The following is a 26,430-nucleotide window of genomic DNA, read 5'->3' as shown; positions in this document are numbered from 1 at the left end:
CGGGCGGCAGCAAAGCCCTCCTGTCCCCGGAGCTTGCGGGGCGGGAGGTGGGGAGAAGGGCTTTTCTTCCCACCGCCAGCCTTCAGAACAGCCTTCTGAAGGCTGGCGGTGGGAAGAAAAGCCCTTGCCCCCCCCCCCCCAGCCTTCAGAAGAGGTCGGGGGACAGACTGTCATCGGACCTGGTCTGAAGGCGGTTTCCCTAGGAACGCATTAATTGATTTTCAATGCATTCCTATGGGAAACCGTGCATCGCAAGAGGAAAAACTCGCAAGAAGAAAAAACTTGCGGAACGAATTAATTTCGTCTTGCGAGGCACCACTGTAGAAAAATAAAATTCAGAAAATAAAGAACTTAAAATCCTTCATTTGTCCTCTATATCTAAACGATATGCGCTTTGTCCAGTCCAACAAAGCCACTTTCCGCAAACAAACATCTTCAATCATCTAACCCAAATATCATTATTCCTTTTTTCTTTTTCATGCAAAAACTCCATGAGAGGTTTCCGTTCTTTAACAAACGTTAACAATGACTTTTCTGTAATTAAAGGTGTCAATTTCGCCACCTCTGCTAAGTTCATTCGTTTTAACAGCCGTTCTTCCCTTGTTGCTAATAATGAACCCTTCCATCTTTGTGCATATAAAAGTCTCACAGCCGTAATCATATATTGTAACAAAGTTCCATAGTCCTTTTCTAACTGTATATCCATAATCCCCAGAAGGAAGAGAAAATTCCATCCTCACTGACCTTGGCTCTCCAGATTAACGTGCCATTCACTATACGTGTAATACTCTGAATTGCCCCATTCCTTCAATATGTTTGATGTTCCCTTGCCTGAATTTGCAACTCCTCACCTAAGACAAGGGTCGGAAACCTGTGACCTTTCAGATGTTATTAGATTACAACAGGGGTCAGCAACATTTTTCAGCTGTGGGCCGGTCCACCGTCCCTCAGACCATGTGGGGGTTCGGACTATATTTTTGGGGGGGGGGGGTGAATGAATTCCTATGACCCAGAAATAACCCAGAGATGCATTTCAAATGAAAGCACACATTCTACTCATGTAAAAAAACCAGGCAGGCCCCACAAATAACCCAGAGATGCATTTTAAATAAAAGCACACATTCTACTCATGTAAAAACATGCTGATTCCTGGACCGTCCACGGCCTGGATTGAGAAGGCGATTGGGCCGCATCCGGCCCCTGGGCCTTAGGTTGCCTATCCCTGGATTACAACTCCTATCATCTTTGATGGTTGGCTTTGCTGGCTGGGGGGCTGATGGGATTTGAAATTTAGCAGCATTAGGGCAGCAACGGTTGACTTAAATTGTCTTTTTCTCCTCAATCTCCGTGGAGACATAACGAGCTGCCAGAGAGGGACAGAGCACAGAAGGTTCCATCTCCACCATCTCTATTTTTTATATATATATAAATGATTTTTATTGGTTTTACATATAATCACATTATGTAACATTGTGCCCTCTTATTCTATCTCTTTGGCTCAACGACTTCATTCCCTTCTGTCTGATGGTTTACAAAATTAAACTTTACATCTTTGCATTTCATTTTGTTTTCTACCCTTGTTATATCATTACCTAAAATATTATGTTACTCAGCCTGAATAGGTAGCAATTTCATCTTGCAAATCTTCAGATAAGCCTGCTAATGATGTTGCAGTTGTCTTTCAAATATCATATAAATTTGTTCCAGATCTCCACCATCTCTAGACAGGGCTGGGACAGTTTACCTTTCGACAATCCTGGAGAGCTACTGCCACACTGTGTAGACAGTACAGTGGTACATCGTTTTACAGACGCTTCAGGTTACATACGCTTCAGGTTACATACTCCGCTAAGCCAGAAATATTACCTCAGGTTAAGAACTTTGCTTCAGGATGAGAACAGAAATTGCACAGCGGCAGTGGGACGCCCCATTAGCTAAAGTGGTGCTTCAGATTAAGAACAGTTTCAGGTTAAGAACGGACCGCCAGAATGAATTAAGTTCTTAACCCGAGGTGCCACTGTACTGAGCTAAATGAACCAATGGTCTGGTTCAGAATAATCCCCACAGGCCCTAACAATCTTTTCCCCCCCAGTCATTTTGCTTTCTAATTGCAGGGAGTGGTTCAATTCCGGAGTTCTTTCGAATTATGAAGCGGCAGTTTACAGAGGAAGAGTGGAGAGCAATCAAGTCCATGAACAGCGAATGGCTTCAGTTGGATATGTTTCATAGGCACTGGGTAACTGGCCATTTTTATTTTTAACCGTTTATCCGTAATCCAGTCGACACAGCCCCTCTTCAAATATTTGAGTGGCTTTGTTTTGAATAACTTTTATTGAATCGTTTATATATTTGCTTTGAAAGCCTACAAAGAAGAATCGGAGGAGGGTTTTGTTTGGCCTGCGTTTTGTAAAACAATTGTGTTTAAATGTATCAAATGTACAAAATGCCGTAATGTTAATATATAACATAGAATGCACAATACAAATCTTAAATACTATAATGCACTATAATCATATTTCATACATCATTTCAATATTTGCTGCTATCGTTAACAATCAGTCTTTATGTACCATCTCCTAAAATATATTTAATTAGTGGGGTGACATATTTTTCACTACTTCCAACACATCTATGGATTACATTTATCTCTCAGATTTCAGACACCTCCTAATTTTAAATTACAGATCTCAACTTTAAAAAATGTACCAAAGTGCATCGAAAGTAGTATTTTAGGATGAAATACATTTAGAAATGTGTTCACCAAGCTAAAATACTATTTTGTGATAAAATGTGTGTTTTCATATGTATTCCTTTTTTAATTTTTTAATTAACTTTATTAAATTTCTTCATCAACTACATTAGTTTCATACAATATTTTTCACAATAATGGGCATAACACATATATATCATATATGAAGACACAAACATTATTCATACAAATACCCACTTATTAAACTGTCAGTAAATATTAAATATTTTATAATTCATTAATCTGCTCTTTTGAAATTCTCATTATTACATTAAATATTAAATAAGAGAATATGAATTCCCTCCATCTTCTGTTATTCCTCCTTTCTTATATATTGCTCTGCTAATTTCCAGTCTTCCCATTTTCCTCTGTATCCCTCCACTTCTTTAACATGATTGTTAATGTAATAATTGACATTTCTTCCCCTATTTTTCTAATTACTTCTTTTCCAAACCCAGTTTACATTTTTCTTGAACATTTTAGCATTCACAATCCTTGTCCAAGTTAAATTATACAGTATTTTGAGTTCTAGATTTATTTGCAATTCTTGGGGCGGGGGGGCGGGGGGCGGATTCACATAGTTTGGGAGACATGATAGAAAATATTCAGTTATTATCTCCATAATATACAGTGGTGCCTCGCAAGATGAAAATAATCCGTTCCGCGAGTCTCTTCGTCTAGCGGTTTTTTCGTCTTGCGAAGGAACCCTATTAGCGGATTAGCGCTATTAGCGGTTTAGCGGCTATTAAAGGCTTAGCGGCTAAAAGGCTATTAGCGGCTTAGAAAAAGGGGGGGGGAGCGAAAAAAATTGCAAGACTTGCAAGACGTTTTCGTCTTGCAAAGCAAGCCCATTGGGAAATTCGTCTTGCGAAGCGCATCGCAAAACGGAAAACCCTTTCGTCTAGCGGGGTTTTTGTCTTGCGAGGCATTCGTCTTGCGGGGCACCACTGTATTAGCACCTTCCTCCAATATTGCTTCGCCCTTGCACACTCTCACCATGAATGGATACAGTCTCTCTTAATGTTATTACAGAACCACCATTTCTTCCTGTAGACAGGAATAATTCTTCAATTATTTGCTTTGTACAACACTGAAGCATTTCCTCCCTCATCTCTTCCCTGCCAAACAATTGATGGGCAGGTGGATTCCCCAACCCTGTCCCAAGTCACCTTGCAATTTCTTGTCCCAAAAAAGGCACACGTATTGAGGTTTCTGGCTGGGGTTCCATTCCGATGTCATATAACCCCTGTTTTATTTATTACTTATTATTATTTATTTATTGGGTTTATATGCCGCCGCCCATCATAAAATGTCAGGGCGGTTCACAGAATAAAATACAGGATGAAAACAAGTAAATAAGCAGAACAAGACAACAAAACAATAACACACACACACACCCCTTCCCACTGACACATTTAAAAGGCAGTAAAATATTAATCTTGTTTGGTTGAAGAAGAACGTTTTCACCTGGTGACTAACACACACACACACACACACACACACACACACATATATATACACACACACATATACACACACACATATACATACATATATATATATATATATATATATATATATATATATATATATCAAGGCACCCGGCGAACCTCCCTGGGGAGAGCATTCCACAAACGGGGAGCCACTGCAGAAAAGGCCTGTTCTCATGTTGCCACCCTCCAGACCTCTCTTGGAGGAGGCACACAAAGAAGGGCCTCAGACTTATGAATGTGAATGCAGAGTCTGGGACAGTTTATATGGGGAGAGGCAGTGCTTTTTTCCCCTTAAAAAACAATGTTATCTACGAAGGAGATATATGGAAACCATCTGGACTTAGTGGAGGAACGGGAAATCCACACAGGATTATTATACTTGCTATCGGCTTAAGGAGACCAACAGAAGAGATCGTAAAGGAAAAAGAGAAATTATATGAATAAGATATGATGTGGAAACACCAAGATAAGACTGGATAGAATTATGAACTTTGTTTGGACTGATTTGGACTGATTTGGACATTAACGCAGTAATAAGAAGATGATCTGAATCCCCCTTTGGATCTTGAAGTATGGGTTCCCCCAACAAAATTTAAAAATTTGGCTTTGTAATTTGGAATTTATATGATGTGATTTAATTTGATGTGATTGGCCAGTTAATAAAAATTATTTAAAAAATAAAAATAAAAAATGCTTAGGGATCCTCTTATTTTGACTTGAGAAAATCAAAATTTTATAGTTCAAATCGGGAAAAGTAAATATAGTAAATGGACAAAAGGGGGTAGCAATGGAACTGACGGTTTCCTGTGCTAGAGAAGAAACTATTTTTTTATAAAAAAAAATAGTTTATTCTCCAATTAGAGACACAAACTGTTTAGGGGTATGCGTACCCCTGCACCCCCCCCCCAGAAAAAAATCACTGGGGAGAGGTATTGTGGTCCTGTGCTACACTGCTTGCCAGTTCATTTCCAGATTCAATTTGAGGTTTAAATTGGTGTTTAAAGCCCTAAACAACTCTGGCTCAAAATATGTGTACAATCACCTCCTTTGCTACAAACCCTCTTGAATGCTGATATCGGCAGAGGTGACACTCTTGGTAGCTTTTCCGCACTCAGAGGTGTGTCCCAGGAGAGGGCCTTCTCTGTGGTGGCCCCTAAGCTGTGGAACTTCCTCCCTACATAGGTGTGATTGGCACCTTCGTTATACAGCTTCTGGCTATTGCTGAATCCTCACTTCTACCTTTCCTTTTGACAGTAGAAGTGAATATTTAGAACCCACTTTATTTTCACGATTGCAAATTGTTTTAAACAGTTCTTAATGTTATGCTTTAACACATGCCCTTGCACCCTTATAGTGATGGCAGTTAATAAATAAATAAGAATAACAGTTGATCAGTTAAATCATTAATTAAGCATAGAGAATGGCTTGATGGCACAATTCCACTAAAGCTAAACAAGGAAGATGCTTCGCAAGGTGCTATGGTGGGAGACTGCCTAAGAGCCATATATAAGCCACTTTGAGTTACTTGTAGGAAGAATAAACAGATAATCAATTAATTGAATGATAAGCTAAAACCTTCAGGTTTCGTGACCAGTTCTTATTAATGCAGTGGGCATTTTTGTAACTCGGGTATCTGCAAGGCGGTTTCTGTGTTGTCCCATGCTTACTCCTGCCAATTGTACTCGCAAGATATAACCATGGAAATTCTCTATACATAACAGGCAGAAGAAAAAGACCCGGGATTTGGCTCTGGTTTAATCATGTATAGGTGTGGAAGAATTTTAAATGTGGGACACACAGTATTGAGTCTTGTGGTTCCTATTAGATGGAGATTCAGAAAGCCACTCTACATATAGTGAATGGGATACTGCTCTTAACCATACACGGGTTGACCACCTGCATTTTGATATTTTTTTTTTACTTTTAGGCGCTAAAAGAGAGCTTTATAAAAGCCATTGGTGTCGGGATAGGTTTTGACCTTCAGAGGATTGAGTTTAATGTATCCCCACTGCAACTGGAAGTGGGGAAAACGTATAAGGAGACAGTTATGCTCTTGGATGGCGAAGAAGAGAAGGAATGGAGTTTTGAGGTGAGGCTGCAACCTACAAACTTCTCCCTAAAGTTATACAATATACTGTCTTGAAATACCATAAGATGTTGGTGTAACGCTTAAATTGCCTACTCGTGAGCCCCTGCTTTCTTGGGATCCCGATTTGTGAGGGTGCAGGGGTAGGAGAAGAAAAGGAGCTTGCCTAGTTGGTGTTGGAATTCCTGATCTATAACTGCAGTCATGGGACTGTTGTCTTTCACATGACGGTATATGTTTTGACTCCACAGAATGGGAAGTGACGGAGACAGGATGTTTGTGTTACTGTGAAGTGCGATTGTTGTCCTTTGTTCTTTCTCTTTGCTGTCTGATGCTAGAGAGAGAGGGAGCCATGTTGCAGTGCTCCGTGTGTGTTTATATGTAAATAAAGTAGATTAGCCAAAATGCTGAGTTACTGAGCTCTATCATGCGAACTGCGCAGACTCTGCAGATCCCTAAGTGTGCCAATGTCGGTTGGCATCGGTCGCTATGATGTATGGGTTAAAGAAAGCTTTTGAAGCTCCCAAACGATCGACCAGGAGGGAGGGAACATGCCAGTCGGGCATGTGTCTCTGCCAGAGTCCTACTCGAGTGTAGGCTGAACTCCTGACAGTCAGTTGTGTGGACAGTGTTTCTGGGTCCCCTCGAAAATCCATTGGCATGGGGGAGACCATCATTTGTGCCTGATTTATTTTAAGGGCAGAGGGCGGCATCGAGGCAGAAATTCCTCCCTCAGGGAGATTTTTTGGTGCCACCCTCTCCGCCCACCAAAGCCACTCCTCTTCCCCCCCGCTTGGTATTTGTGCTGTGTCTCTAGGAGCAATCAAAACTACATTCACGTTTTCCCTGTAATGGCCAAATTTGCCCATGGCTTTCAGGAGCGATTGTGCTGTTGCTTTGTTGAACTCTCATAAAGAAATTTGCTGGTGTTTGCAGAGAAGAAGGAAAAAAAGCCTGCTTTGTCCTCTAGCAGTGCCGCACAACCTTATAATGCACCCAGTTGGAGCACCCGTAAAGCTTTTAACGTCTGCAGTCTGGGGAGACCTCATGCCAGTAGTGGCAGTAACTAACATTTAGACTCCTGTGTTTGCTTTTCGAAATGGGAAATGATGTTAATATTAAGTCACTGAGAAATAACCTCTTAACTTCACTTAGGGAACTCAGTTTCTGCTTTGATAATGTATGAAATGGGGGGGGGGATCAAGTATAGTAGGTAAAAAAAGAGACTTCTTTTTTTACCACCCACAGCGAACAGAGTAGAAATTGTCAAAGCACTGGTCTTCAGCTGATGAGTTAGGACCCCCCCAGTAGGTCATGCACTGACAACTAATGGCTCCATTGCTGTTTTCTTTGTTTTCTGTTTCCTTTAAAATAGGGGAAAAGGCAATCCAAATGACGGGGTGGAAGAGGGTTAAAGGGTAACCAAAGGGTAGGCTACTCTTCTGTGGTTGCGTAGAAGACAATGCATTAACAGCTGTGACTTTTTTCAGCACAGCTTGACAAATTTGCAGCTACCAAAATCCTCATTTCTGTGGGCAGAGGGGCCTAGTAGAGTGGATTTTGCTCCTAGACAGGAGGTTCTGCACCCCTTCCTTAATATTACTTGCTGCAGATATGCTCTAGAGCAGATCCACCTTTGCAATATTGCACACGTGGAACAAGAAGTGTTACATAAGAGGGTTGACAGGCCAACACTACCTAGGCTGTCACTTCACCAGACTTCCTGAAACATGGAGCAACAATGGGGAAATGTAGGCAGTTTTTCCTGCCCGTACTATCTAATCTTTTACTCTCCTACATTTGCTTACTATTGGTGTTGGCAGTTATTCAGTATACTTTTTCCCTTTTTGCCATCTAGGAAACACGGCTAGATGATTGTCACCATGTTGCAGTTGCTCTGGGGAAACCAGGAGAGTTTGGAGAGAAGCCTTCTGCGGTAAGATGTTCGGGTAATTTTCAATATCAAGCAGAATTGTTAGTAGTTTTGTGATATTGTGTCTTCTGCCTTGAGATGGCTCTATGCTAAATAGCTATTGAATTTTAAAATACACAATAGCACTCCTGACTAGAATACAATTCCAAGCAGCTGTTAATAAAAACCTAGAGTAGAAAATACCGTCCACCTGTATTCAGATCCTAGAATAAATTAGAATACTTGGGATATGATATTGGAGATCATCTAGCCCAATCTGCTGCTCAGTCCAACAGTTCCTGGACCTGCTCCGCTCTGCCACCAGAAAACTCCATGGTGGGGCTCTCTGCTGGCTGCTGCTAGTAAAGAACTTGCTGGCAACATTTCCGCCCCCCTTCATTTTGGTGGGGGGGAGGGGGAGCTTCACAATAATATGAGAGCCTGATGGACCAGGCCAGTGGCCTGTAAGGAGTCCAGACCCCAGCTTGATCACACAGTAAGCGTAGTTGATTAAAAAGGATGATTTATTGTCAAAACAACAGATAACTCCGGGGAGCTTAACACAGCCTCTGCCATCATCAATCAAGATGACCCTTCTGAAGATTCCTTCCGGTTACAGAAGATATTGAACTTTCTCACTTTGCGCCTCTTGCTTTGTTTCCGGTCTAACAGCCCTCCCCTTAGCTGACTCTTAGTAGGGATTGGATAAGCTCCAATCTGTTCCCGTTCTGACAAACTGCTTCCTTCTCTGTTTGCACCAGTTTGCCCTTCCCAAGAGTGTTGGCTGGCTTCCAGCCCGCTCTCAGCCATTCCCTTATCAACCGGCATTCCAAGGAGTGGGGGAGTTGGCACTGTTGTTGTTGTTTAGTCGTTTAGTTGTGTCCAACTCTTCGTGACCCCATGGACCAGAGCACGTCAGGCACTCCTGTCTTCCACTGCCTCCTGCATTTTGGTCAAACTCATGTTGGTAACACTGTCCAACCATCTCGTCCTCTGTCGTCCCCTTCTCCTTGTGCCCTCAATTTTTCCCAGCATCAGGGTCTTTTCCAGGGAGTCTTCTCTTCTCATGAGGTGGCCAAAGTATTGGAGCCTCAGCTTCACGATCTGTCCTTCCAGTGAGCACTCAGGGCTGATTTCCTTAAGAATGGAGAGGTTTGATCTTCTTGCAGTCCATGGGACTCTCAAGAGTCTCCTCCAGCACCAAAATTCAAAAGCATCAATTCTTTGGCGATCAGCCTTCTTTATGGTCCACAGCTCTCACTTCCATACATCACTACTGGGAAAACCATGGCTTTAACTATATGGATCTTTGGCACTTTGGAGTTGGCACTAGCCAATGCTCATTCTGCCTGGCAGTTAACCCTCTCTGTTCCCGGCTGCTTTCTTCAATTGTCTGCAAACCTTCCCTGAGAGCTGGATGCAAACCTTCACTGGGAGCTGGCTTATTCATGGCATGGCCCTTCTAACCCAGCATCCTGTGCTCCCCGAGGCTTGCCAGATCTTGCGGTGAAGTGATGTTGGTGTCACTCTACAGATGTCTAGCAGGAGATGGCGGAACCCAGCAGGGCTGGGCAGAGGGACACCTCCTCCCAACCAACCCCACTCGCCCCAGCCTGATGTGAAGGGTGTTTACATTGCGCAGTTAATAGCAAATTCATAAAAAACAACAACAGAAAAGGGAGACTTAAAAATTGATATCCCACAGCTGACTTGCGTGGTTTTAAAAAAAAGCTAGCAATCTAATGCAAAGTTGCTAGAAAGGCTATGGTGCAGTTTGGGAGAAATGCAAACTTTGATGAATAGTACCATGAAAATATTATATTAAGTTTCAGAAGAATTTGGTTAGAAACCTAGAAAAGGTGAGATCCAATGTGCCCGAGTGGGCGTCTGCTTATGTAATGGGGTGCTTCTTTCCTCTTCTACCTCCGTGTGCCTCCAAAATATGCTCCAGAGGGCTGGGGAACCACCCAAAGCAGTTTTTTGAGGTCCATGGGGGAATGGAACAAGGAGGAGAGAAACCAGAAGTCCTGTTATGTAAAACAGATTTCTGTTGCACAAGCAAGTGGGCATCATTGGATGTCGGCCAATGTGAAAATATTAAAGCGGTTAAAGAACCGGGGGGTAGCAAAAGCAGAATCAATCAGCAATTATTTCAAATCAACTGAAGCAATTAATGTATAAATATCTGCTTTTCACAAAATCTATTAAAGGGAGCCATGAATCACAAATGTTTCCATATGCTTTCTCCCTCACACAACTGAATGTTCTCAGTTATTTTGGGCATTTCTTGATGTGATCAGACAACAGCATGGATTCCGTTTTCTTCTCTCTCACTGAATCAGCACGCATATGCATTGGTGCATACATTATTATTATTATTATTATTATTATTATTATTATTATTATTATTATTAATAAAATAATTAATATACTGCCTTTCATCTGAAGAAGAAATACCAAGGCGGTTTACAATTGAATAAAAGCCAATAGCAAAACAACAAGAATAAACCCAGTTACAAAAATAAGACTACATTAAAACATCCATAATTAAAATATATAAAACTAAATCCATTAAAACAGACATAGTAAATGCTTGTCTAAACTGGTGTGTCTTCAAGAGCTGGCAGAATGCCAATATTGATGGAGCTTCCCATATTTCAGCATATAAGATGGAGTGATGGACAGTTATGTACCGAAAAATACAGAAAACTGCACATGGCAGGGAAGAATGTGGGGCAAAGCAGACTGACGAAATGATAATGGACCAAAATGGAGAAAGTCTGATTCCAGAACCTTGGGGTTGTGCTCAAATGTGAACATACTGGGTTGCCTTTCAAAATTAGAATTAGATCCATCTTTCTCTGCCTCTCCCGTCTGTAAAACAGGTGTGTGTGTGTTTTTTTAATGTTACAAACAGGGAAAAATAATTACAGCCTTGTTCTTCGATCATGGAAATACTGATCTGCATTTCTGTGAATTGAATTCCCCTCCCTTCTTCTTCTCAGGTGCTTTCCTCTGCTGCGACCCAGACTACATTTGCAACACTGACTTTTGATGATTTAGTTGCCTCTGCTGTGCCTCTTGCACCTGAAGACCCTGCCTGCTGGGATAGCTTTTGTGCTAAGCAGGAATCGCCAACACGCCAGGGTTCCAATCCAAGATAAGAGAGGCTGCGTTTGCAAGGAGAGAAGCTGAAAGCACTCACAAAGGCCACACACTGTTCTCCTTTCCAGCAGTTAATTTGTATGTTTGGTGGTCTGGGTGGTGGGAATGCTAAAATTGCCTCTTGTGTTCTAGTTTTTTGGCTGTTCCGTATCAAATGATTACATTTTTCATTGACCTTTTCCAGGAAGACTGGATTCAGAAGAGGAAAAACTGTTGGGTTTTCTGCTCTCTGGCTGAGTTCTTATTATTATCAGCTGCTGAATCTTTGTATTTCATTTCTGCAAATACAATCGAGAGAGGGAAAGAAAGGAATGATGTTGGCCGACTTTAAAAATATTACATCAATCCTGATTTAAATGTAGTATTTTCCGATAGAGGAAGAGTTGGTGCATTTCTGTCTTTCCTCAAGTACATTGTGTAATGTTTATCAGGAGGACTTAACATGTGTGGCTCTTTATGCAATAACCTGATTAATGCAGTAGCTCCACTACACCACCATTTGAAGACACAAATCATACAAACAGAACAATTATCCATTCAGCAGTACCTAAGAAGCCCCTGTGTAGTCATGGTAAGGACAAGGGCACATGGCCACCACCCCACCAAAGGGGAGGGCACACTTGTCCAGTAAAACATGAACCAGGTCTTTATTGTTTATTTTCCTGATAAGCCATTTGCCATTTCTGATTCCTAAAGTACTCGTGGATGTGAGATGCTGTAGAAGATTTTGTTGCACCTTCAGTTGCTGCATGGCCGCTACCACACCGACGATGAGAAAACAAGTGGGGAAAAGATAGTAAATCTCCATTCTTAGTGCATGGCGATGGTAAAAATGTTACTGATCACCAAGAAAATAAGGGGTCTCTAGTGGCACTAAGAAGCTGAAATAAACACAAGGAGATAACAGTGGTGGTGATACATAAATTATGAATGGAATAGGCATGTTCTGCTCAAAGTTCAGATATACGAATAGCAATTCATATCCAAAGTTTGGATACGTGAATAGCAAGAGTTTTCTGCACTGGAACCCCTGACAGAAGCTGGGTTTACAAAAAATAAAAAAGAGTTCTGCAATGCAGTACTTGAGCAGAAAGTGCAGCCTCACACGCTTATTTTGGCTTATAATGGACTGTATTTTTCCTGGTGCATTTTAACAATGATCAACATTTGTTCAAAGGTTTCGCCTCAGTGAACTGAAAATAGCACTCCCAAGGTAGCTATCCATATTGTATAGAATGCATTCTTTAATCATACGGTGTAAATATGAAAGCAAGGGGAGAAAATGTTCTCCAGTAACATTTGGTTCCCTGGAGTTGTTTTGTTTCAAGGTTGTAGGCAGTGCTGCTCTTGTCTGGGCTTGAAGTGGCACCCTGGAAAGTCTCCAGTTCTGGCAAGGCCAAGCCCGGATTGGGTGGAAGTCCATGCAGCAAGCAGCAGTAGCTGGTGCAGTAGAGCTGCCCTCCTAAACACTGGCATCAAAGTAGTTTATCTGGACAGTGGCAGCATGGTCGAGGCTGAGTGGACACACTGGCAGAGCCAGTCCAGCACTCCCACTGGTTCATCCACATAGCTGCATCGTTCTTGATCCAGGTAAGCTACAGTCAAACTAGTGACATTTCACTGCATCAGCTGCTACTGTCAGTTAGAGCAAATACAGTGGTGCCTCGCAAGACGAAATTAATCCGCTCCTCCAGTCTCTTCATCTAGCGGTTTTTTCGTCTTGCGAAGCAACCCTATTAGCGGATTAGCGCTATTAGCGGTTTAGCGGCTATTAAAGGCTTAGCGGCTAAAAGGCTATTAGCGGCTTAGAAAAGGGGGGGGGGAGCGAAAAAAATCACAAGACTCGCAAGACTTTTTCGTTTTGCGAAGCAAGCCCATAGGGAAATTTGTCTTGCGAAGCGCATCGAAAAACGGAAAACCCTTTCGTCTAGCGGGTTTTTCGTCTTGCAAGGCATTCGTCTTGCGGGGCACCACTGTACTAAGCAGGAAGAGTCTGACCAGGTCCTGTACCTGACACCTCCAGTTAAAAGGATCAGATACATGATGTGGATGTTGGGATGCGTCCTGGGAGACGGGGGCAATTGGCAGGCTCCCAGCTGGCTCCAGCCCACTGGCCGGCAGTCGGGTGAACTCCGGTTCTCAGAACAGCATCAAAACTGTGACTCAAGCCTCAGAAACCTTTAGAGACTGAGCACGCAAGCCAGCAAAGATAAGAACTCTATGCAACAGAAGAGCGGACAAAGGCATATGTAAGCATATTTACAAGCATTTTATTCAGCATCAGGACAAAGGAAAAACATGTCTGCTCCCCTTCGTGTTTAAGCAAAAGCTATACACAACGGAAGTTCCCAGCAGGCTGTGCTGGAAGTAAACACATACAACAATCCACACATTTGTTTTAAGGTGGAACGGAACATCATAATCCTAACATCCTCCCCCTTTCTGTGTAACCTGTTTTACCTGTGGTTCAACCCATTTGCAACCACTGTACATAAACCTTAAGTTGTTCTCTGTCAACAACCTTAGACAACAGATCTGCAGGATTTTCATTTCCTGGCATGTAGGGCACTTGAAGTTCCCAACAGGCTGTGCTGGAAGTAAACAGACATGTGACATACAACAATCCACACATCTTTTTTAAGGTGGAACAGAACATCATAATCCTAACAGTGGAAAGCCCCTTCAGAGCCACAAAGTAGACCAGCTTTCTCAAACCTGCTGCCCTTCATATGTTGTTGGACTCCCAAATCCCATCAGCCACAGCCAGCATGGTCAGTGGTTAGGGTTGATGGAGGTTGTGGTCCATCAACATCTGAAGAGGCATCATGTTTAGAAGGCTGGAGTCGACAATACTGGACTAAATGGGCAAATAGCCTGAGCTCGAACATGGCAGCAACTGTCTGGTCTTTTTGGCTTCAGCACCCTGGACAGATCACAAAGAGCAGATGATTTGTTCAGCAAGTCCAACTGAACTTGCCAGGTAGGTTAGGCTGAGAGGTGGTGGCTGGTCCAATGACACCTAGTAAACTACATGGCTTGAGTGGGGATTTGAACACAGGACTCTCAGGTCTTAGTCCAACACTAACCGTCACACCAAACTGGCTTTCATGGGAATGTGTTCTTTGCCAGGATTTCAAGTTAGCTATTTTTGTTTTCATTTTTGCTGCCATGGTTCTTGGAAAATCTTTAAGAAGTCCCTCTCCTGCTGCACACAATGAAGGTACTTGTTTAAAAGCACAAAGTGCTTGAGTTTTAAATCTTGCATTGTACTCTAGAGCAGCCAAGCTGGATGATTCGATAGCTCTAAATTCAAGACTGCACAAAGGTACAACAGACCTCATGAGATCTCTGTTTTACAATTCAGTGGAACCTCATTTATTCACAGTGAAGCATCACACTTCTCTGAGGAAGCGACTTTTAGCACATGCCGCTAATTGATATCATACCCTTAATGGCACCACATTGATTACCCAATACTAAGGGATGAAAACATTGGCACTTCTATGGAAAGAGGTGTGGAATTTTCTTTATGGAATATTTAAATACTCATTAGCTTTCCTCAACTTTTTAGTGGAACTGGTTTGAGCAGGGGAATCCTGGGGTTCTGTTGCAGCTGCTTTCTATCTTTGATAGAATATAATAACACTGTATGTGGATTCAGGACTTACTTGTGAGTAATAACTAGGTCTTTATTCAGGCCAGCAACGGTACAGGTTGGGCTGCAGACACAGTGCTCAGAAGTCATGATTTAGGATTTCAGATAAGGGTAAGAAGTTCAGATAAGATAGAAGCAACAAAGATGTCCCAACAAGTTTTCCCACCCCTCCCACCAGCTTTAAAGATGTGAGTTGTCACCCACCACAAAGTAATGTTGGAATTAGTCTTTAGGAAGTTTTGTTGCAGTGTGAGCTGGGAGATGGGGTAGGGGTTAGAATTTATCTGCAAACATTTGCCTCCTGGCTTTTAATGCAATATATGGTATTGAGAACCACAAATATAACTGCTAATATTCTCATTTGCATTTAGATAAACATTATAAATACTGTTTAGGTAATAAGGGTTCTCAGGCTTCCTAAATGGATGCTAATGGTAAAAACAAATTTCAGCTTACCTGAAATTAGCTGTTTATTTCTATGCATGATTAACTCGCTGACAGACATTTTGTCATTTCAATTACCATACCAGCCACGCTTGGAAACGTAATACCACAACAGCACAATTCATGTGGAGCAGATTAAAGAAAAGGAAGGATTGTAAAAATTTCACTTGATCTTCATATTTTCTGATTGCGTAGTCAGAATAAAGAGGAGGAAGCTAAAAGCCAGGACCACCCACTCGACTGGTTGTAAGAAGGCAAGCAGATAGTATCTGAACAGAGCCTGACTTTCCCATGACCTGTTACCTGTTTTTAAAATGAAATAACCCTGGATATACTCAGGATTGAACCTGGACAATCTTTTATATATATATAATAATATTTATTAGTTTTCCAACAAATTGAAGACAACACTACAAAAAACCAAAAAAGAAAAAACATACAATACAATACAATACAATACAATACAATACAATACAATACAATACAATACAATAAAACACTACCAAACACTAACATACAACTGACAAAACAAAACAAAAACCATTTAAAACACAATCCAATTTCAATATCTTATCTTTCTTTCACTAATTTCCACGACCTCCTGACACCTCCCTTTTTGTATTCCACTTCTATTAATTGTTTCAGCAATTCCTTTCCATCTTCCTCTATTTTCTATCCTGTAATTGTCTTAATACATTCTAACCTTATTTTTCCCTTTAATGCTCTATTAATCTATTTATACTTAATTCCTTATAACATTTCTACTAAAGCCATATAACTTCGTTCCATCATTTTTCTAACATTCATTAATTTTACAGTATTTCTGTAAATAGTCTTTAAACTTTTTCCAGTCTTCTTCCACCGACTCTTCTCCCTGGTCGAACCAGGACAATCTGCTTACAAAGGATGTGAATTACCACTAAGCTGCAGTCCTTTAGCTTGAGCTATGGTGCCTCTCCTGTTTGGGCAGAACTGACATCCAAGGTTAGCATCTAGCCTTAAGTGAACCCAGCATCTATTGCATGGGTAGGCAAACTAAGACCCAGGGGCTGGATCTGGCCCAATCACCTTCTAAATCTGGCCCACAGACGGTCCGGGAATCAGCGTGTTTTTACATGAGTAGAATGTCCTTTTATTTAAAATGCATCTCTGGGTTATTTGTGGGGCATGCCTGGTGTTTTTACATGAGCAGAATGTGTGCTTTTATTTAAAATGCATCTCTGGGTTATTTGTGGGACATAGGAATTCGTTCATTTCCCCCCCAAAAAAACAAGGTATGAGGGACAGTGGACTGGCCCCCTGCTAAAAAGGTTTGCTGACCCCTGATCTATTGCTTCACCTGACAAGAATCCATTGAGCAGCATTTATTAGAACTCATTAGTGGGTATTGCAGCTGTTTTTCATTTATTGGAATGGTAAGTGGCTATGGCAAAAGAAAAGTATTTTCTGAGCCAAGTGAAAGTTAATTCATATACGGATGATATTTCTCAGATACCCTTCTCCTCAACAACAACAAAAATCACTAGTGATCACTTTTTGGTATAGTCATTATAATAAAGAACACCTTGTAAATTTAGAGAGACACATGAATGCAGCATCGGTTTCCAAAAAATGAATTTCTAAAATATCAAAGAACATATTCACCCATAATTGTAAGTGGCAGATGACTCCATATATACAGCTCTTCCATATTACCCTGAAACAATTTTTACTGCAGAATCTATGACACAGTGGAAATGAGCTAGCAGCTCTGATAAGCTATGAAAATCAGTCTCTTATAAATGAAAGTTTTGCCATTAGATGAAATGAGTGGAGGTTAGGCTCCGACTCAATTTTGCTCAGCTTTAATGAAGTTTATAACTGAATTTTCATCCACTGGCAAAATGACTTTCTCTGAAAAAACAGACCAGAAATCTGAAGAAGAACCATGTTAGTTTTTTGAAACCAAAACTATGTAGTTCTGCAATATGCTCCTTTGTTGAGCACATTTCTGTCACGTCAAGTGCATGGAATGGCCAGTGATGATATGCATTGTGTGTTGCCTTAGGACTTGCAGAAGCAACTTTTTTCTTTTTCTTTTTCTTTTGTTTTGTTGAAAAGCAGCTCCATGCAGAGAGCCCTGCAACAATCTAATCCCGAGCGCTTCCAGACTGTCACTAGTTTGAAGGATGGATTCAAGCGCACACCGTAAATCTAGGTTTGCACTTACCTGAATTTTGCAATGCTGTTCTCCAACCAATCATTGTTTACAAAAATGCATATATCGGGTAAAGTGTCCATAAAAATGAGTATATTCATGAAAATGTGCCAAAATTCATTGTACTAATAATAATATTTTTTTTAAAAAAAAAAAATATATCCTGCCCTCCCCAGCTGAAGCCGGGCTCAGAGCGGCTAACAACAGTAAAATGATATAACATTATAAAAGCATTTCATTATAAATATACTGGGGGAAATTGCTTGCAAAACTGTGTACACCAGTCAAATCCATATACAAAAATGTGGTTAACAGGAGGAATTTGCAGTGAAGTGCTGGTGAATTTGCATGAGGGTTCTTTTCAAAAATAAAGAAAATTACAACTTGTTGCAGAAGTATGGAGAACTGAATTTAAGATGTGGAAAATGAGAAACAGAGAAACACCCCTACCCATAAATTAGTGTGCTAATCCTTGCTTCTTCATGAGCTAATTCAGGAAAGATGATGGCTAACTCATCCCATCAGATTAGGAGGTCAGCGCCATCGGTGAATGGCGGAGTTCCTCCAACCGGAGGAACTAGCTCCATGAAAACTGGGTCTTCCCGCCGCGGCGAAGGTGGGGACCCGCTAGAAATCCCAGGCGGAGGAAGCCTGGGAACGCCCCTACTCACCGGGAACCCGTTTTTGGGGCGCTGGATTGAAGTGGGGTGAGCGGTGCGGTGCTGTACTGTGAACTGATTGCTACTTTCATGGAGTGAAGCCGCACAGCCATTGCCAGAGAGCGCTGACTTTTTCCTGTGGACAATTGGATTTAAAACAAGTACCTGTGAGTAGAAACGGAAAATTGGATCAAGAAATATCTTAATTTGGCATCGAAGCGGGAAGGTTCAAAACAGGAAGTCCGCTTTCCGCTTTTTGTATATAGACTAAAGCAAAAACTTCGTAAGTTAAAGCGTGGAAAGCTGTCAAAAAAGTCTAAAATTCCTTCATTCAGAACTACTGAAATGCCCTTGGAAGCAGGAGAAAAGGGGGGGATTTTGTTTAACCCCTGCAGGAGAGGGAGCGAGAAGGATGAGTTTCCACCGTCTCTAACCTGGGAACGGGGTGTCAGAGACAGAAATCGTAGGTTCATTGACTGTGAATGGAACATTTTGACAGATAGTTAAAGAAGAGAAACAAGCTGATTCCAATGTTGCCTTTTGCATCTTAAAGAAACAAAATATCCGGAAAATATCTGAAAAACGAAAGTAATTTTCCTTTGTTGGACTTGCCTTAAAAAAAAAAATGGATACAAATAGAAATTGTCTCCTCTAGAGGGAGCTTGTTAAATTGTTGCAGCAGTATACTTGAGGACTCAACAGCTGTGAGATTAAGACCATGGGAACAGTCTTTTCTGACCTTGCCTAAAGATGAGCTGGGAGGAAGATTGGGTGCTTGCCTTATGCAAGACAAGTGCCCTGTTGGAACAGATGCATGAGAAGATGGACTTGATGAATGAAAAAAATGGATTTGACTGTTGTGGTTAATAACTGTGGACAAACAGGGAACATTGATACAGAAATTATTCAGGGACCAACTCATGAATCAGTACTGACTGGGCAAGAACAGAAGATAATGGAGGAGGATGCGGTTGCACCTCAAATAATACAAATGGAGAGACTTGAGGCCCTACAGGAGCATAAGCCGCTGTCATTGAAGATTGAAGTTGGAATGGGCCAGGGAGAATCTGGTGTTGAGGAGGTTCCTAACTTTGGAGAGACCTTGAAATATGTTTTTAAATTTTTTTGGATTTTATCGAGGACTGTGGGGAGTGGGACTTTGGGGAATGGGTGGGTTTGATGAAGGGAGATGGAGACAATTCTGGGTTGGAACCCCCCAGAGAACTACTCCTCAATGAGAAAGGAAAGGAATTAAGAAAGAGACCAACAAAAGACAAGGAAAAGGGCAAGTATAAACAAGAAGAAGAAGAAATGCAGAAGGGACATGGAAGAGACTTAAGGGCCTCGGACATAAGGCTTCCAGGTTGATGGACTAGATGGATTGGACAGTAAGGACTGACACGATCCGAGACCAGGAAGATGAGACGTTGGATTAAGATTGGAAGAAAATTTATAAAGGAAACTTTTTATTTAGGGAATTGGCTAAAAATTAATGAATATTAGGGGAAATGTTGGAATGAAACTATATGACTCTAGCAGAAATGATATCAGGAGTTATGTATATTTGAAAACTAAGATTTAAGCTTTAAGGTATTTTAGGGTAAGATAAGGTTAAATAAATTAAGGCAATTTGAATAACAGAATATGGGGAAAGATGGTAAGGATTTGCTGAGCTAATTATTAAGTTAAACTGTTAAGATAAATTTTTTAACAAAAATTGAGAAAGATGGAAAGAATTTGCTGAAATAATTAATTAAACTAGAATACAAAAAGGGAGGTGTGAGGAGGTCAATGAAACAAGCAAATGGAAGTTATAGATATGTAATTTGGGATCTATGTTGTTTTCTTTTTCTTGTGTTTTCCATTTTTCTTTTTATTTTTTTTGTTGTATTGTTGTTTCTTTTTTCTCTCTCTCTATGTATTACAGTGTTGTTTCTAATTTTTCTTTTTTCTTTATAACTTTGAAACTACTAATACATATTATTATTTTTTAAAAAACTCATCCCATCAGATTAAAAGTCAAAATGAAGCTAATTCAAGTTGTAGCTGGACACTTTCCCAAGAACTCTTCTAACCAAGCTGGCTCTAGATGCCTTGGCAATTAACTGAGCTTCTCCATATTGCCAGCAAGCTCAAGAGAGGATTTAGATGCTGGGCAAGTCAGAGTCTTGCGAAAGGACACTGTATCCTTGCTTTCAGCTAGGAATGCTACCAGCCAATCATCTTGCGAAGATGGATGCTTGCCAGCTATGTTGTCCTGAGATAACTGCCGTCCTCCTATCAAACGGCTACTTCTAGGAAGTCAACGCAATGATGGGTGTGAAAAGGGCAGTTGAAAACAAATTGTAGAATGTGATTAAAAGTAATGCCTAATTTACCCAACCAAATTGAATTTGCTGACTTGTAAACAGGATTTGCATAATCCAATATAGGGGAAAAATTGCCTGTGAGGGTAGAATACTTCCTGGCTTTCTAACATCGTCAGCTTGTAAGAAACAATTTTCGCATCGTAAAATGAAATGTAATGACAAACCACACGCAAAACAAAACAAGGGGGAAAAACCTCCAAATGAAACTATTTGCTTGCAAACAAAGAAAGGAAAATAAATCCAGCTATAGCAGCACAACAGTTCAAGGCTACATGTCCATGCATCAGTTTTCTTCCTGAACATTACTTATGTATAGGAAAATAATGGTTTTTAGTAAGAAAAATGCATGGAATAACAAAATGACAAAAATAACGAAAAATATTGCACACCTCGATCTCACAGTCTTGGCAGGCCCAACAAACAGATACAGCCCTCTCCTCTTCTACCTGCCACCAGGGAAAAACTGGACAAAGATTTTTATTTTATTTTTTACATTCATACTAGTTGTTGGCTTAAAAATGCCCCATACTTGCCTGTGCTCCAGTAAATAGCAGGTTATTAAAACTCTACTAAAGGTAAAGGGACCCCTGACCATTAGGGGTTGCGGCGCTCATCTTGCTTTATTGGCTGAGGGAGCCGGCGAACAGCTTCCAGGTCATGTGGCCAGCATGACTAAGCCGCTTCTGGTGAACCAGAGCAGCGCACGGAAACGCCCTTTACCTTCCCGCCGGAGCGGTACCTATTTATCTACTTGCACTTTGACGTGCTTTCAAACTGCTAGGTTGGCAGAAGCAGGGACTGAGCAACAGGAGCTCACCCCGTCACAGGGATTCGAACCGCCGACCTTCTGATCGGCAAGTCCTAGGCTCTGTTGTTTAACCCACAGCGCCACCCGCGTCCCTTGTTAAAACTCTACAAATGTACAAATCCTATGCACACGAAGCTGATGCAAAGCTCAAAGGCACCCAGTGAGCTTAATGGTTGAGAATTTGACCCCTGGCCTCCTAGGCCTTAGTTCAACACTCTAATCACTATGATACACTGTCAGTGGCGTAGCGTGGGGGGTGCAGGGGGGGCGGCCGCACCGGGCGCAACATCTGGGGGTTAGGGTTAGGGGGCGCAAATCCACGGGTTAGGGGGCGCAAATCCACGGGTTAGGGGGCACAAATTACTTGCCTTGCCCCGGGTGCTGACAACCCACGCTACGCCACTGTACACTGTCACTTCATAAAAAGCAGACCAGAAAAAGAATCCTTAATGGGGGGGGAGTGGTCAGTGGAATTTTGCAGCTAAGCTAAGCAGAAGGAACACCCTCATTTTCTCCTCACAGCTTTTGTTTTTATTTTTTGTCTTCTTGCTTCTGAACTGCCTGGGTTCTTGCAGGGCAGAGGGGCATGCGGTTGTTTTTTTAAACGGACATGTTGCATTCCGCCTCGTAAAAATGCTCACAGTTTCCCATGGAAATCAAGCAATTTCCTTTTCAAATAAACACCAAAATATAAGACTGCTGCAAGTGAATGAAAACTGACATTTCAGTTAATTCCGTTTGAAGTTGCCAAGCATTTGCTCATTCCATGGAAATGGCCTACAGACCCATCGTTCATCAACTTGTAAGGAGATGACAGCACCTTATGCCAGAGTAACATATTACCTTTGATTGTTGAGATCAGGTGGTCTGTGCAGGTTTGGGCTTCAGGTTTTTTGTTGGGGGTTTTTTAGGGTGGGCAAAGAAGGTGAAGGAAAGACAGACATACGGTGGTACCTCGGGTTAAGTACTTAATTTGTTCCGGAGGTCCATACTTAACCTGAAACTGTTCTTAACTTGAAGCACCACTTTAGCTAATGGCGCCGCCTGCTGCTGCCGCGCCTCCGGAGCACGATTTCTGTTCTCATCCTGAAGCAAAGTTCTTAACCCGAGATACTATTTCTGGGTTAGCAGAGTCTGTAACCTGAAGCGTCTGTAACCTGAAGAGTATGTAACCCGAGGTACCACTGTACTTCTTTCTAGAACTTCCCTCTGTTGTTTGAAGCATTTCTTCCCTACCTCATGAGCCTTTGTTTCTGATCACACTTCATCTAATTTAGTCCTATTCATCGTAGATGTTTTTCATTTATATTGCGAGCCTCTTTAGGGACTGAAATGGCCAAAGATAGGATCTGCCCATGCTATGCCCACCTGGTGGAAACACTAGCTCACATGGCCCTTAAATGTAATGATGATCTCCGCTAACAATTTCTAGACCATCTATGTATTCCAACATGGAAACCAGAGACGGAGGTTATACACTTCTTATTACAGGGGAGAGACCAGGAGCTCACCAAGACAGTAGCTAAGTTCCTCTATTTGATTTTTTGTCACCGAAGTACGCTACAGGATCCTGCCCTTGCTGGAGACCCACAGAGATGAAATAGATTGCTCGCCTCTTCTTCCTTTTGGCAAACGACTGTACTGTTGAAATGGCAACGAGATCGCACTGGCCTATTTATTCTGAATGTATTCTGAATGTTTCTATGTGATGCCAATAAAGGTTTGATGATGAAATGGCCAAACAAGATGTTGTGTTAGTTTTGTACGCAGGATGTTTTGTTTTTTAAACACAAACTGCCAGTGTGGGGTGGCCTGATCCAGATTGGAATCCTAGCATGAGGGTTAAGAGGAGTTGTTGTTTTCAACACTTTGCCCCCTGATATGGATCATAAAGGGTGATTTGTGCCTCTACAAAACACCCATTCACTTCAATAGGGATTCTTTGCAAAGTGCAGGGGGCAATTCACAGGACAAAAAGTTTTTAATGCATCATGAGCGTAGCCAGGATTTATGTTGGGTCAGAGGCAGGACCTCCAGCTTTCATGTTCCAGAACTGAGTTACCTGCAACGCGATTGGTCAGATTGCGGATGCCATGCCTATCGCTCAGTTGGTATCATCCATGTGACCTCAGCAAGCATTTCAATTCTGATTGTTTCTGCTTTTAGTTAAGTATTTTAAATTATTTACTTGATGGGGGGTAGCTGCCCCTCTGCCCCCTGGCTACACCCATACTTGACACAGAGTGAAAGGGGGAGGGAGAGAACCAGAGAGAGAGAGACGACCTTTCACTGAATCTCATGTGAATCAGGCCTCCACACTGGCAGTTTGTGTTTTAAGAAACCCGACACTTAAGGGCACAGAGATGCATCTAATGAACCATATACAGTGGTACCTCGGGTTACATACGCTTCAGGTTACAGACGCTTCAGGTTACAGACTCCGCTAACCCAAAAATAGTACCTCAGGTTAAGAACTTTGCTTCAGGATGAGAACAGAAATGGTGCTCCGGTGGCGCGGCGGCGGCAGCAGGCCCCATTAGCTAAAGTGCTGCTTCAGGTTAAGAACAGTTTCAGGTTAAGAACAGACCTCCAGAATGAATTAAGTACTAAACCAGAGGTACCACTGTAGTTTATCCCTCTGTCCAGCCCATTGCCAAGATGGAATGTCTGTTTCTTTTTTTCCTGGAAACTGCATGCAGTTTGTTCTGGTTTTGCTCTGTTTCCATGGTTAAAACACACACACACTCCTCCAAAAGTTTCAAAATCATCACTTCACCTGCATCTATGTGACTTTTGTTGTAAATATTGGGCGAGGAAACTAAGAGGCTGGAAAGGAAGAAGTAAAACAAAAAGCAAAAATGTCCAAGTGCCTATTATGTTGCTTTGGGTCATGTTAGGTTGGGGCCCACAGCTGAATGGGGAAGCACATGCCCTCCAACATGATGGGGGGGGGACTGGGATGCCATCTTTAAGGGCCACGCGTACCCCCCCCCCCAGCTGCTTTGCTTATAGAAGATTACAGGTTCAAGTATTAGTATTTGCACTTAAAAGGATCAGGTGGGACTGCAGGGCATTTTAGATTGCTGCTGTCAATCAAAGCAAAGCATTTATTTTCTTGTTTCTGATATATCCTGCCTTTCTTTCAACACAGAACCCAAGGCAATGTACATGACATTCCCAGGAGGAGCAATTCTGAAGGAGCTTGGAGAGTGGCATGTATCTCATGAAGGTGGTCTGAAGAAGAAGAGGAGGAGGAGGAGAAGGAGTTTGGATTTGATATCCCGCTTTATCACTACCCGTAGGAGTCTCAAAGCGGCTAACATTCTCCATTCCCTTCCTCCCCCACAACAAACACTCTGTGAGGTGGGGGGGGGGCTGAGAGACTTCAAAGAAGTGTGATTAGCCCAAGGTCACCCAGCAGCTGCATGTGGAGGAGAGGGGAAGCGAACCCGGTTCACCAGATTACGAGTCCACCGCTCTTAACCACTACACCACACTGGCTCTCCAGAACTGCTAGACAACAGTGGACTAGATGGCCAAATAACCTAAACTGGTATACAGCAGCTTTCTATCCACTTTTCACCTTGCGTGTCTCATTCATTTCCTCTGTTCCTCCTGAAAATTTGTGTTTACGTGTTAAATCTAAGGCCATGGGGCAGCATGATTAATTTACCCCGAGTTAATTTACAATGTTAACTTTTCCTTCCAAGTTTCTACCTTCCCCTCACACCTCTTTTGACGTTAACCTTCCTATTCAAGAGATCAAGGGATATTTCTCCTTGCCGATTCTCTGTATTTATCTCCGGTTGCATTTTGCAAATGCAATGGGCACACATGGCAGAAGCCCGCTGTGCCTTTTGTTGGCTTAGAGAATTATCCTGCAAAGTCCGCGCCTGTGTAATTCATTGTGTAAATTAGATAGCGATGGCGGGAAATAGCTTTTTGTAGCGTTGCACAACTTCTATAGCTGGATTAATTTGATTAAGTAGTTGTTTGCGGATGGAAACAAATGCAATCGCAATTGGAATAAACCTGGCAGGAGCATGAACAGTTCATCAAACCCAAATAAAGGCCCCCTAGATAAATCTCTTTGGTGAATTCTAGAACAGTAACTATGTTAGTTGGTGCCAGCTGCAAAAAGACAATAATATAGTGGCATCCAGTGGTGGCTAGTACCCATTGGGTCTGGTTGTTAAGTATAATCATTTAATGTACATTGAAATGGAAAATAAATATATACTGTGCCTGCTGTGTTGTATTGTGAAGCATGACTGGAAATTTCCATTGAAGCGGAAGAAGAGCCTAACAGGTTAATCATTCATGGAGCTGTATCATGGGACTGTATCTCTGCTGGCTCTGTCACATGAAAGAGATTGTATTACAGGTCTACACACATGCTAATCCATAGGCATCCATCTTGGGTGGGGCAAGAAATTTGTGCTAAAAGACTCTAAAAATTTGTGCTGAAACACTCAAATTTCCACGAAAAACCACATGTTGCTGTGAAAGTGTGGAGAAGAAGAAGAGGAAGGGTTTGGATTTGATATCCCACTTTATCGCTACCCGAAGGAGTCTCAAAGCGGCTAACATTCTCCTTTCCCTTCCTTCCCCACAGCAAACACTCTGTGAGGTGAGTGGGGCTGAGAGACTTCAGAGAAGTGTGACTAGCCCAAGGTCACCCAGCAGCTGCATGTGGAGGAGCGGGGAAGCAAACCCGGTTCACCAGATTACCAGTCTACCGCTCTTAACCACTACACCACACCATAGAACACAATATAAGAGTAGAAAAAGCAAGAAACGGAAAGAAATGGAAACTGAGAGATATGTCCATCTCTACTTGAAACCTACATTTGCCCCGTCCTGGCACAGCACTCTGGCTACAGGCTGACTTAG

The 26,430-nt window shown here is 41.9% G+C and overlaps 2 protein-coding genes across 5 annotated transcripts in view; one reads left to right on the top strand and one right to left on the bottom strand.

The window, feature by feature from the left end:
- Positions 1-11,779, top strand: part of AASDHPPT (aminoadipate-semialdehyde dehydrogenase-phosphopantetheinyl transferase) — a 28,079-nt gene extending 16,300 nt beyond the window's left edge. For both annotated transcript variants that reach the window (XM_081197694.1, XM_081197695.1), the window contains exons 3-6: positions 2,115-2,236; positions 6,170-6,331; positions 8,187-8,264; positions 11,246-11,779. In XM_081197694.1, coding sequence (XP_081053820.1) covers positions 2,115-2,236; positions 6,170-6,331; positions 8,187-8,264; positions 11,246-11,404 — 521 coding nt within the window. In that variant the 3' untranslated portion in view covers positions 11,405-11,779. The remainder of the gene's footprint in view (positions 1-2,114; positions 2,237-6,169; positions 6,332-8,186; positions 8,265-11,245) is intronic.
- Positions 1-26,430, bottom strand: part of GUCY1A2 (guanylate cyclase 1 soluble subunit alpha 2) — a 503,968-nt gene that overhangs the window by 240,138 nt on the left and 237,400 nt on the right. Inside the window, exon 9 of one of the 3 annotated variants that reach the window (XR_014008982.1) lies at positions 3,381-3,696. The exons of 1 other annotated variant lie outside the window; for it this stretch is intronic. The gene's annotated coding sequence lies outside the window, so the exon portion shown is untranslated. Of the gene's footprint in view, positions 1-3,380; positions 3,697-13,099; positions 13,379-26,430 lie in introns of those variants that run through there. One more of the 3 variants, XR_014008983.1, reaches the window with a different exon arrangement.

The sequence above is a fragment of the Podarcis bocagei genome (genome assembly GCF_964188305.1).
Source record: "Podarcis bocagei genome assembly, chromosome: 6".
Taxonomy (NCBI): Eukaryota; Metazoa; Chordata; class Lepidosauria; order Squamata; family Lacertidae; genus Podarcis; species Podarcis bocagei.
Note: the sequence above shows the minus strand (reverse complement) of the source record. Positions and strands in the feature narration are given on the sequence as shown.